Here is a 12,295-nt window from a genome sequence, read left to right as displayed (position 1 = left end):
TAATAATTATATAAATATTTATAAATTATCATTCAATTATAAATTATTATATAAAATAAAATTATCAATTTATTAATAATAAATTCAAAATAATATTTTGATAAGGCCTTATATTTTTATATCAAAAGTGGAAAAGTTGTTGACCAGGTTAGTAATAATGAATGAGGAGTAAATACTGATGGTATAGGTAACCGGTAAGATTGGGCAGTGCAGGGAATTTCTCCTCCTCTTGTTGTTTCTTTCTTATTTCTGCGTACAACCGCTTTATTATTTCCATTGTCTCCTTCTCACGACAAATTCACATTCTCTTTCTCTCTTCATCATCTTCCCCTCTCTCTCTTCCTTTGCCTTGTCTCCGTGTGAAAGATCACAACTCCACCGTCACCGATTTCCAAGGCACGTTTATCTCGCCGATTCCATGTTATGTTATGTTATGTTTTGTTGCAATTCTTACACGCATGATCACCGATGGATGATTGAACAACTGTTTATGTGTTGATTTCATTTAGCTCTGCAAAACCACCACAATCCCCTCACTTTATCGGTTCTGATCTTCTCGTTGATTGTTTCTGACGTATCATCGCCCTCTCCATGGCGCGTTTGTGATTTTACCTTTTTTTTTTCAGAGAAGGGAATATTATCTCTTTTTTTTGTGTGTGTGATGCCTTTTCGTTGTTTATCACGAACTCTCTGATTTCCAGATTGTTTGTTTGGTGCGGGATTTTTTATTTCCCCTGGGAAATTATGCTGTTTATGAGTTTGGTTTTCGATTTTGTTCTGTAGTTGCGGCACAGAATATTAATTGTATGGAAGAAACTGTGCAAATTACCGCTGAATCACGCTCTTCGTGTTCATAATAAAAACCGCATGCATTTTTTTTATAAATAAATACTAATTATTGAAACAGGGGAAATAAAAAATAAAGATCTATGCATCGGTCAAATGTGGTTTAATGGATGTTGGTTTTTATAACCTGTATCCCCCTTCTGCGTGGTGTACCCTATTCTCCTTTATTGTAAAATCATTTCAATTGGGATCCCTAATAAGGTCTTAGATTTAGTTTTGTTTCTCATTTTCCTCCCCTTTGTTCTGTGGTGATAGATTGCATGGTGTCATCTTTGTATGTTTTCCTGGGAAGAACATTTGGTTATTTGAAGTATTATAATTATAACAAGTCTATTTAATGTATTACGATTATTTATTTTTATGCTTGATGGATAGACATCGTAGAATGCTTTCTTGCTTCATATCTTTTTGTGGCTGGAGTGAAAAAACAATGAATTATTGTCAAACTTCTTATTGTTAATACTATAAAATATACATAATTTTATTAGTATATATGCTTCCTATCCTAAAAACTTGTTCAGATCTCTTCGCTGACGTTGTAAAAAAAGGGTAAACCTTTTCCTGATCCTAGTTTTTAACTTTTTATCAACTTCTGTTGTCTTTATGTGTGGTAAAAGGGGTTTGGGGAGGGTAGTATGTGTACACTGTTTCACCAGCACAAGCGAAGAGGCCATGTTCGCAGGATTTGAACTTACCAGGTCACAAGGCAGCAACCTTACTTTACTGTTGTGCCTAGGTTCACCCTCTTGTCACTGTATGTGGTATATGGGGATATTTGGCTTTGTAATTAAACTAGTGTTGAATTCTAATTGTTATCACGCATTATGGTTTTGAATATTGGTTGCTCTTGCATATATTGTTGGTCCTGGTTTTGTTTAGATTTTCTTAGAATCTATTAGGTTTAGATGGTTTTTTATTATGCAGGTTTCTTGGTGCTGCTGGTGTATTATACATGCTTACATCTGCATGTGCTGGTGAGATGTGCTTGCGTTGGAAATTCTCCTTCATTCTCTCTATTCCCCACTTTTCTTTAGCAATTTACCCTTCACGGATCTTTTCAAGCATTTTTTGGTATATGATCTCTTATGCCTTTGGGTTCATATTATAGTGATATTATCATTATTGGTGGTGAGAACTGGTTTTGTTTGCCTTCGCATTTGTACTGTACAGGTTATGGAAGTGAATGAATTCCTTCATTTGGTTTCTTCAATTATGTTGTCTGAATCACAGATGACGTATCAGGAATTTTGAGTCTTGGGTTAATGGGGTGACTATAGAAATGATGACTTTGTCATGAGCATTTATGTCAGGATTTATTAACATGATATGCCGCTGTTATGGATTGGTATATGCCAACTTTCATATAGGAAGAAGAAAGAATGTGACACCAAAAATCCTGTTAATTGGAAGAATTGCATAGGCTTTATTCAACTAGAACGTGGCCTTTAGATCAAGCTCGTCCATCTACTGGGACTGGGTGCCTTTTTGGTATGAAATGTCCTAGCAGTTATGCTGAGGATGTTGTTGCAATAACTCTGTCACATTCCAATGTTTGGTGAAGCAAAATGTTGGTGTTGAGTGTTACTGGCAATCTAGGGAATGATGTGGCACTTACCATATTTTATTGTTATAGTTCTAAATGGGCTCTGGGGTGCTGAGATAAGATTCTTGTAAACCTTGATACTATTTGCCCCAGTGACTTGTAAATGCCTAGTCAAATTCGTCTCATTCTTAGTTTTGAATTTGACATTATGTTTCCTGTTGTGGTGATCTTACTTCGTGGGGCTGTATAATGAGTGTAACAGTGCAGTAACAGTATTCATATAAAGAATTCACTGTAAATTGGTATGCACTATGGACACTGCAATGTTGGACCAATAGTGTATATGATTGATGAAGACTACTGTTCAATGTTCATTTGCCTTGAATTGATATTAACTGTCTTTAATGCTGGTGATGATTGTTATTCTGCCGAAGGTTGGTTTTTGCAATAGTACACCTACTCATTACTGGGAGTCGTGTAGTGCTGGATGATGCTTTATTTGGATATGAACCTGTAGGTTTGCTGACAGAGAAGCTGTTTGATTACCACAAATTGGTTATCTTCTCCCATGGTCCTAAATTGGATACTAGTGCCATGAGTATCGATAGCATAGCCAGAATGCAGGACTTTCTCCCTTTTGCATTAGCTAGTTTGAGAGCTGGAAAAAATCTTCTTAGTTTGAACTTATTCTTCCTAATTTTAAATTGCCGTCCCTTGTTGGGGACAATGGACCTTCTTAAGACAGGCTTCGTTCACTTTTTATACAATTATACACAACTCTCCTGTCTCTGGTTTGTGAAGAGAGTTTATTGCAATTGGATATTGGGATGTGCTTTGATTGTTGATATTCCGGTAAAAGGCAATTTTTTTTATATGGAAAGTCATTGCATTAACTTTGAACTTTTTCTTTTAAATATTCTTATTCCTATTTAATGCAAAGCCAATAAGCCACGTGATTATAGTTTCAAATATGAACAGATTCAGGAATACGCTTGATAAAAAGGCAATATTATTTACGGTGCTATTTAATTTAACACCGAAAACCTATGTTTTGAAAGCATAAGTATTGTTATATTCAGCTAATTGTTTGTCTTGATATTCGTTTTTTTTTTCTGTAAGGGTATTATTTAGTATTTGGATTATAGTGAAATCTGAAACTAAACCTGAAGCTTAATGTTTCCTCATAATTGAAAACCAAAGTGAAATCTGTATTTTTTTCTGACAACTACTGGTTCTAATTATTTAATATATTTTATATTTGGATTCTATCAGTGCCAACGCCAGTTTTTAGCAGATGTTGTTGGCTTTAACACTCTAGTTTGTTAAAGAATTGCTTCATAACTTTTTTGGAAAAAATTCTGCACATATAGCGACGACGTCTTTTTAATTGTGTACACTTTAGACATTGCCAATATCTGAAGACATGTAAGATATGGATTGTCAGGGGCATGCCCTTTGCACAGTGCTGATTTGATTCTATATAAGTTAATTAATGTTTTTAATATTCTTGACTGGTTTTAATCTGTTCCCTTTTTTTCTTAAATGAAACGGTAACTCATTGAAAGTATGCCTCTTCCTTCTTATTTTGGCTTTAAATTATTAGAGCTAGGATAATATGGATTTCTATTTTCTTTACTATTTATATTTGCCTGGTCTCAACCATTGGGAATGGTTCTTTCTGCTCTCCCATATTCTCACTAATTATGTTACAATTTTGTGATTAGGAGATTAAAAGATAATGATTTTGGAAAAAATGGTGCTGGTTCTTAAACTATTTCTGATATATAAAAAACACATCATTTCCTTGTAGTAAAAACTGCAGTCTAGTTTTGACATTTGTCTCTCTTTTTTTCCCCAGACTCTTGTGCTCTTTATAAGATAAACAGGGTGAACTTTTTTTTTTTTTTTTTTTAACAATGCTCGTGTCCTTTAAATTTTCTGTAAGATATACATCGCTTTTATTAAACATTTCATTTTTGTTGTTTATCCAAAGTTTGCTTCAAGATGCCTTTTCGATTTTCGTTTTTCCATTTCCCCCCTTTATAAAACCATATAGTCATTGTAGTTCAAATACTCTGCTTTTTTAGTTAATACACTGTATTTACATAAATTATTTGTGTTTAGTTGGTCTTGTCTTGACTACTGATACTTATTAGAAGGCAAATATAGGAGTCTCTCACTTTTGTGCCTGATTGTGCACATAGTTGATTATCTTTTTCAAGTGCAGGAAAAGAATAGAAATGCTAACATTTGCTGAGTGATCCTTTGTAAACATTGCCAGGTAAGTCTTTTGCTTGAGTTATCCTACTTCCAATCGCTCCTCTTTTTAAGTCATATCTGAACTCTTGCTGCTACGCATGATAAGCTAGAGTGAGGAACCATCATCCATCTAATTTAAATGCCAGCTGTCATTTTTTCTCCCTTGTGTATGTACACTACTTCCTTTTTCCCTCATCTATATTTTTCTTGTGTCAATGAAGAGAGGCATCCTATGAGTTTGGTTTCAAGTGATTGGACTTATTGGGGCTCATGGTATTTGTTACGGCTAAGGAGTATATGAGTGGCAACTGTGTAGTATTTTACAGGCTAGTTTCTGCCATTTTATGGGGAATTCCCAAGCCTTGATGATCTGAAGCATATATTTCCTCCTCCCCTTCAGAAATAATTGCCAGTGGCGATTCTCCTCATTTGGCCAAATTGTATTGTGGCTGGTAGTCATGCTTCTCTTTTTTTGCATGCCTGTTCATGGTGTTCTAATTCACCTGGGCTGTGGCCTTCATCTATCATGCAATTTTGGTGGTAATTGGAACACTAACATAGATAGTATAGCTCATTCTGTGAGTATTGTCCTCTTGGCTGATTAAACACATAATCTTGATATCCATTGAGCTCCTATATCAGTTAGTTACTTCTTATTTACCCCTTCTATATTTCTTTTGGTATTCTTGGCAGCTGGACATGGAGTTTCAAGCTAGGTGGTCTTCTGTAGGCCTAGATCCTTTTGCCCTGTAAAGGATTGAATGGAAAATGATGTAAACTGATGAATAATATATCAATAGTCTAAGAAATTTTTCTATTGACTAGACATGTGGAAGTGCCAGTGGTGCTTGTATATGCTGTAAGTGGAAGAGGAAGGTCAGGATAGATTTAATTGTAGGACTACTTTATTTCTAATACTAGTAAGATTGTAAATTTATACAAAATGTTAAGTTGTGGTTTATAGAGTATATGCTCCCTTGTCTTGCTAGACTATCTGAATTATCCTTAGGTATCAACTCCATGCTACATTTAATTTACAATTATGATAGTAATTACCTTTTTTCAGAAAAAAAGGTTACATTGTTGACTTGTGACTTCTTAGTTCTAACTCTAGTTCATTTCAAATGTATTTGTGAATACATATCTGTTGTTTTCTCTCTCACTTCTCCCTTGCAAATATCTCCCAATGACTGGTAAATAGTTCATTCTTAAGTCTTGACTATATATTGCCATTAAGTCATAGTTCTGCATGCCATGCGGGATTGTCACCATTAAGTGTTTAAATTGAATTCAGCATCCAGGCAACTCTTTAGACTACTAACCAGTTTCCTTTCAAATAAGTGTTTTTACTGGATTTTGTTAAATAATATGTATGGTTTATATTGACAATACAATGCAGGGCTCTCCAGATTCAGTGTTTTTCAAATAGAATAAATTAGATAAATCCTACTAATTATTTATTTTGTTATTTCACATGCTGCAGTCATGGATGAATTTTGTCTCGTACGTAAGTTGTAGTTTTGAAGTGGTGTAGCTTGATTGTTTTGAATTAACTTTGCATTTTGTTACTGAATTACTCTGATGCTCTTGTATCTTGCAGGTTGAGTTATTTGCTGGTCTAACTTAACCATACTGTCTATTTTGACTCCTGAGATTGCTAGTGAGTCATGGGGCATAGACATTTATATAGCTCATCTCCAATGTTTGAGGGTGAACCTGACCAGAACTGGAATCATATGCATATGGATCAACAATATGTGAACCTTGGTAATGTTACTTGAAATGCCTTATTTTTGGTTTGTATTTTGGTACGTTTGCCATTTTTTTAATGGCAAATATTTCTAGGCTAGTGTCAAGCATCATATCAACTATATTGAATCTCTATTGCAGGTAGGAGTAGCACTTCAGACAATGGTTCTTTTATTTATCCTTCGGAAAATATGTCCATAGATAACATTTCTTTTCCATCTCATTGGAACACTGCACCAAGGTCAAACGGATATGCATCCACAAGTCTCAACATTGAAGCACCGCCTCATCAAACAGATGTATCAGGCACTTCTCATGATCATTTTTTGCCTTCACCAAGTGCTGGAATGTTTTATGCGATGCCTGAAAATTATGTACACCAGCCTTCTAATTCTAATTATGACAGACAAGCATTTTCTGCTGCTGATGGGGTTTTTAATGATCTTACAATGGGAAATGGACGAGGGCCTCAAAAGCGAAAGAGCCCTGGAATTCCTCCTGTCTGTGAAAGAGGCAGTACAAGCAGATATTTCAATGCTGCAAGTGCAGCTGATCGTCCTACATCTTCAGAATTGTGGCCAGAGAAGCCCAATATGGATTCTCTATATATGCCTTGGGATCATGTTAATATGACACCCACATTTAGAGGTAGAGGCCTTTCTATACGGGGCGAGGGTCCTTTAAGGAATGTGAGGAGCCGTTCTGCACTTGATTTGGAATCCAACCTGGCTAGGGCCCATTTATCAAATACTCATCCACACAACTCATACTCTACTGGTCTACCAGTTGACCATTCTTCTAGCGTGGTCGATCTGTCAACTCAAACTTCTGGCACTTTGACACGGGATTGGAGCCCAATGAGTTCATGTCCTCCTCATGGAAGGGTGTCATCATCAGGTTAGTTTGTAATGTAGTACCAACCCTCACATTCTATTCTTCTGTACTTTATATCTGAAGTGATCTTTTTTTATTAAAATTAAAATGCAGATGCAAATGCTTTTAATCACGAGGCAAGTCATTTCCTTAATGGAAGTGGTTCTAGTAATGCTCCTGTAGATGTTGGAGGTTTTCATAATGAATTTGGAACTAGCAGAAATCCTACTGCTCCTCAAAGTTTTCGTAATAATCTGACTCAAACTGCAAGAGGAGTTCGCAGTAACTACTCTCAAAGATCCACTCCAACTTTTAGGGCTTCTTCAAGCTTGCATTTGGGACGTGTGATACCTTCTGATGATGGATTGCATATGGTGGCTGAAAGTTACTCTTCTAGACATCCAAGGCCATTGACCACTGTTGGCTGGCAGAGCAATGATAGACATGGAAGGTCAAGAATACCTAGTGATAGATATCGATCATTGGCTGATGAGGTTGGTCTCAATGAACGATTTAACTCTGAGGTATCTATAAGTATCTTAAGTCTCGAGCTCTGTTCTTGTGAGTAATGATTGGAAACACTTGTGTTCATGTTTTTGCCCAGGCTCCATTTTAGCTATATAACCTTGATTGAGATATTTGGTTAGCTAGCAAACATTATGGGCACATTGGTTCCAATATATCCTTCGTGAAGTGGACTAGTTATTAACTTAATATTAGCAAGACTGTAGCTTCTGGCTTTAATTCCAATAAATCAAATTTTGTGCTTTTATTGGGGTATATGACTCAAATTTGGTTTTATTGTTCTTTCAGGGTTTCATGATTGTTGATCGCACTTCACTGAATGGATCTAGGAATATGCTTGATCAGCATAGAGACATGAGGATGGACATAGACAACATGAGTTATGAGGTAATTATTATTTTTGTGCTATAAAATTAATATCATGTACTATCATATCTTGTCAATTATTTGGATGCTTGGCTCGAGCAGGAACTACTTGCACTTGGAGAGAGAATAGGCCATGTGAGCACAGGATTGTCTGAGGATTTGATTTCCAAGTATTTGACAGAAACAATATACTGTTCATCTGAGCAAAGTCAAGAAGAAGAAACTTGTGCAATCTGTCTGGTATGCTTCCTTCTACCATTCAGAATACATAATATACAGTGACAGTAACAGGACAACCATATTCCATCACTGAACCGAACGTCCATTATTAAATAAGTAAAACTTGAATAAATATTGATGAAGTACAGGCCTTAATCCGGTGCTTAATGATCCATCCTTATTGAAAATTGCAGGAAGAATACAAGAACATGGACGATGTTGGGACGCTGAAAGCTTGTGGACATGATTACCATGTGGGTTGCATAAGAAAGTGGTTGTCTATGAAGAAAGTTTGTCCTATCTGCAAAGTTTCTGCGTTGTCAGAGGCTAACAAGGACAAATAAACAATTTATTCATTATACTTTAGTTTGACGTATATCATATCATTCTTGTACATATATTTGGATATTCCTTGAAGTGGAGAAAACAGACTTCCATTTGGATATGTTGTAATAGGAAAATGTTACTCTATCTATATTGTCAATGGATTCGTTGGCTTTGGCTTCACTCTTAATTTCGTGAAGCCTTTGAAATGAAATTATCGTACTTCCATGTTTGATTTAATTCGATCGAACCTTGAAAACGTCTTCAATGGCTCGGTGAACTTTACAATGTAGCAGGACTCACGGACACAGCAAAGAATCAAACGGAAGTGTGTTTGTTAAATTCCATTATTCGGGATTTAGCAAATTGTTTGTTTCTTCAATATTTGATTGAATACTAATTTAAAACTAAAATAAGAGAGCGTGACAAATCAAAAATATAGTGTGTTATATAATGTTTCCGTGCAGGAGATCATATAGGACCACTAGTTGTTAATCTTAGTCACAAAACAATACATGTCTTGCAAAGAAAAAATCGTAGACATAATCTGTTACATTTTTGTTAGAAAAGTTTTGTTCAGCAAAATGTTTTCATTTAACTCGATTTGATATGCTGTGGTTTTGGTATTTTTACACACAGTAGTTTTTTTTTTAATTATTGTTAAGCGAATTTAAAATAGTTATTATTATTATTAAGAGGCTTTTAAATACTGAAGGTGTAAAAAAAATGCTTCAATTACTTTAAAACTTTAGACATCTTAATTTTAACCAAAATATGGAGCTAAAAATGAATCACGAAGAAAGTATGAAAGAATTCCTCCATTTTTTTAGCATTTTATTTTGTCTTTAAAAATAAGAAATAAAGTAATATTTTAAAAATTATTAGCCAGAGTAAAAAAAATTTATTAAGGCTCTTTATATTTACATTTTTTTAAATCATTAATAATATTCCTAAAGTCTCTTATCTATGCAAGATTTAGAGTGTAATATTTTTTAATTTATGTGATTAAACAAGTGAAGTTAATGAATTATTGAACTCTTAAATACTCCTAATTTATAGGTATTGAGTGTTCAAGGTGTTGAATAATCCATTAATTTCAACCAACCAAAATATTTTGATCTAAATTTTATTATTATTTGAGTAGAATTCAACCACATTCAAAGTTGTTTTCTTATGTTAGAGTAACAACTTTTTTTTTTTTTTTCTAAATACTCATAAATCTAATGACTCAATTCATTCACATGACACTTTATTTTAATTATGATGTTCAATTTCTTAGAAAATTCGAAGTTTAACTTTTTGGAGACCAAATTTAAATCAACATGTTATTAATTGTATTTGACAGAAAAAAGCTTAAACCAAACCCATTCCAAACTAAAACATTTTAATTGGTTTTGGTAATGAATGAGTTTAGTTAAAGTCAACCTAAATTTGCAATGTACGCGTTTGCGTCGACGTCATTAGAGGCCAGAATTGACTCCTAGAATATTCTAGACCTACCCTAACAACTATCCGTTACTTTTCTTAATCCCTAATATTTCAAGAGTTCTAGATTCTTCTATTCGCCCTATATAAACAACCTCATTCTCGATTGCTTCCTACACCACTAAAATATCTCTCTATTATTCTCGTTTTCAATATGCAGATCTTCGTCAAAACCCTAACCGGTAAAACGATTACGCTAGAGGTCGAGTCCTCCGACACAATCGATAACGTGAAAGCTAAAATCCAAGACAAGGAAGGCATTCCACCGGATCAGCAGCGTTTGATCTTCGCCGGTAAACAACTCGAAGACGGCAGAACTCTCGCCGATTACAATATCCAGAAAGAATCGACGCTCCACCTCGTCCTCCGCCTTCGCGGTGGCATGCAAATCTTCGTCAAAACCCTAACCGGTAAAACGATTACGCTAGAGGTCGAGTCCTCTGACACCATCGATAACGTGAAAGCTAAGATCCAGGACAAGGAAGGCATTCCACCAGACCAGCAGCGCTTGATCTTCGCCGGAAAACAGCTCGAAGACGGCAGAACCCTCGCCGATTACAATATTCAGAAAGAATCGACGCTTCATCTGGTGCTTCGACTCCGCGGAGGGATGCAGATCTTCGTGAAGACGCTCACCGGGAAAACTATTACTCTGGAGGTGGAGAGTTCTGATACGATCGATAACGTGAAGGCGAAGATTCAGGATAAGGAAGGGATTCCACCGGATCAGCAGCGTCTTATCTTCGCTGGGAAGCAGCTCGAAGACGGACGCACTCTCGCCGATTACAATATTCAGAAGGAATCCACGCTTCACCTTGTTCTTAGGCTCCGTGGTGGCGATTTCTAGTTTCAGTTGAATCTTGCTATTGAGATTTTCTCTTCCTTGAATGTGTATGATATAACAAAATTTCTATGTCTATGTTGTCCTTAGGCTCCGTGGTGGCCTTCTCTAGTTTGGTTGAATCTTATTAATCATGTGCACTTCAATTTGAATGAATTCCAATAATAGTTTCTTCGTTTTGTAATAGCAAATTGTTATTTGTCTCTGACAGTATCTTTTGCTGATGATAATTTTGAACGGTCTCTGACTCATTCTTGTCAATTCGATTCTGTAATCACAATCTTAAAATAAAGTTAAAATGTATGATGAATTTGAAACTCTTGAATTTTGTCTTTTCGAATGCATGGAACCTCCGTGTCTGTAGAAGCATAGTATGCATAGCACACGGAATGAAAATTTAGTACTTTATATCCATATTCTGCCCCCATTTGCAGAGTGGATAATGGAAGTGTATCAGTTAAAAAATTGAATCTCTAGGCGATCAGAAATTGTTGAAGAAAGATAATTATGTATGTAAGAATCTGTTCCAATTGATTATATTTCCTCCCTGTATGTGTGTACAACTTGTAATTTCCCCCTTTTAACAAATTGCTGCATGTCTCTGTTGGTGGGAGAAATTGTGATTCTGTTCATGCTCGTGCCTATATATTCATTTCAATTACATTTGTTCCCATTTCATCACTCAGCATGGCAGTCCTGTAATTCGATTCATGCTTCTCTATGATTTTTAGCAATGACAAGTGTGGGGCTTTGTTTTGAGGATAAATCGTAATATTAGTTGTTAAAACATGTTATACAAACACCGGATTCGACCGATTGATCTGATAAGAAAATGACTAATTCAATTATTAAAATTGACTTTGAGAAAATTTGGCTCAGTAAGAGAACTCTTTTGTATAGTCTGCTCAAATCTCCAGAAAGAACTAGAAGTTTTGGAAGTGGCTAGGTAAATAAAGAGCATTAGTATTACGAGAGAATAAATGTTGATGATAATTTTTTTGGGTGTATAAGGTGAAATTTTCTTGATAGTAGACCAAAATCAGATTCTGCTGCTGGAAAACATATCCTGTGTTCTATATAAATGACACATTTTATATTTTCCTCCTGTGCCAATTATGGAATATTAGTGTATCCAAGTAAAACAAGCAAGTGTAAAGCGTTCTAGCATAATTATGTTGTTGAACGTCTCTAAAACATATTAACAGACAAAAATAATGCAGATACAAGATAGCCACTCAGGCATTCACAAACAAAAACGTATGAAC

General features: G+C 35.3%; 2 protein-coding genes across 24 annotated transcripts; both read left to right on the top strand.

Annotated features, from left to right (window-relative positions):
* The first annotated feature begins 218 nt into the window (after nucleotides 1–218).
* LOC100786013 (probable E3 ubiquitin-protein ligase RHG1A) lies at nucleotides 219–8,918 on the top strand. 23 transcript variants are annotated; one of them, XM_041008093.1, is made up of 10 exons: nucleotides 278–396; nucleotides 1,771–1,917; nucleotides 2,017–4,670; nucleotides 5,342–5,524; nucleotides 6,249–6,415; nucleotides 6,539–7,294; nucleotides 7,385–7,764; nucleotides 8,084–8,182; nucleotides 8,264–8,401; nucleotides 8,575–8,918. In XM_041008093.1, exons 5-10 carry the CDS (start codon nucleotides 6,316–6,318, stop codon nucleotides 8,722–8,724), a joined length of 1,623 nt encoding a protein of 540 aa, XP_040864027.1. In that variant the 5' UTR covers nucleotides 278–396; nucleotides 1,771–1,917; nucleotides 2,017–4,670; nucleotides 5,342–5,524; nucleotides 6,249–6,315; the 3' UTR covers nucleotides 8,725–8,918. The 23 variants fall into 23 exon arrangements, with proteins under 23 accessions (XP_040864032.1, XP_006594139.1, XP_014621002.1 ...); XM_041008100.1 differs by having other exon boundaries at nucleotides 281–396; nucleotides 1,771–1,820; nucleotides 4,617–4,670; nucleotides 5,342–5,507; XM_041008084.1 differs by having other exon boundaries at nucleotides 1,771–5,226; nucleotides 5,342–5,507; nucleotides 7,385–7,794.
* Nucleotides 8,919–10,223: 1,305 nt separating this feature from the next.
* On the top strand, nucleotides 10,224–11,214 carry LOC100800638 (polyubiquitin 11). The gene has a single exon (XM_006594069.4). The coding sequence runs from the start codon at nucleotides 10,344–10,346 to the stop codon at nucleotides 11,034–11,036; it is 693 nt and encodes a 230-aa protein (XP_006594132.1). The 5' UTR covers nucleotides 10,224–10,343; the 3' UTR covers nucleotides 11,037–11,214.
* Nucleotides 11,215–12,295: the final 1,081 nt, after the last annotated feature.

Source organism: Glycine max, chromosome 13 (genome assembly GCF_000004515.6).
Source record: "Glycine max cultivar Williams 82 chromosome 13, Glycine_max_v4.0, whole genome shotgun sequence".
NCBI lineage: Eukaryota > Viridiplantae > Streptophyta > Magnoliopsida > Fabales > Fabaceae > Glycine > Glycine max.
This window is presented reverse-complemented; position numbering and strand designations above follow the sequence as displayed.

Coding starts and splice junctions, on each gene's coding strand:
- LOC100800638 (XM_006594069.4), top strand. CDS start 10,344: ATGCAGATCTTCGTCAAAACCCTAACCGGTAAAACGATTACGCTAGAG.
- LOC100786013 (XM_006594076.3), top strand. CDS start 6,316: ATGGGGCATAGACATTTATATAGCTCATCTCCAATGTTTGAGGGTGAA. Junction 6,416..6,538: donor TCAACAATATGTGAACCTTG/GTAATGTTACTT, acceptor TCTCTATTGCAG/GTAGGAGTAGCACTTCAGAC. Junction 8,183..8,263: donor TAGACAACATGAGTTATGAG/GTAATTATTATT, acceptor TGGCTCGAGCAG/GAACTACTTGCACTTGGAGA.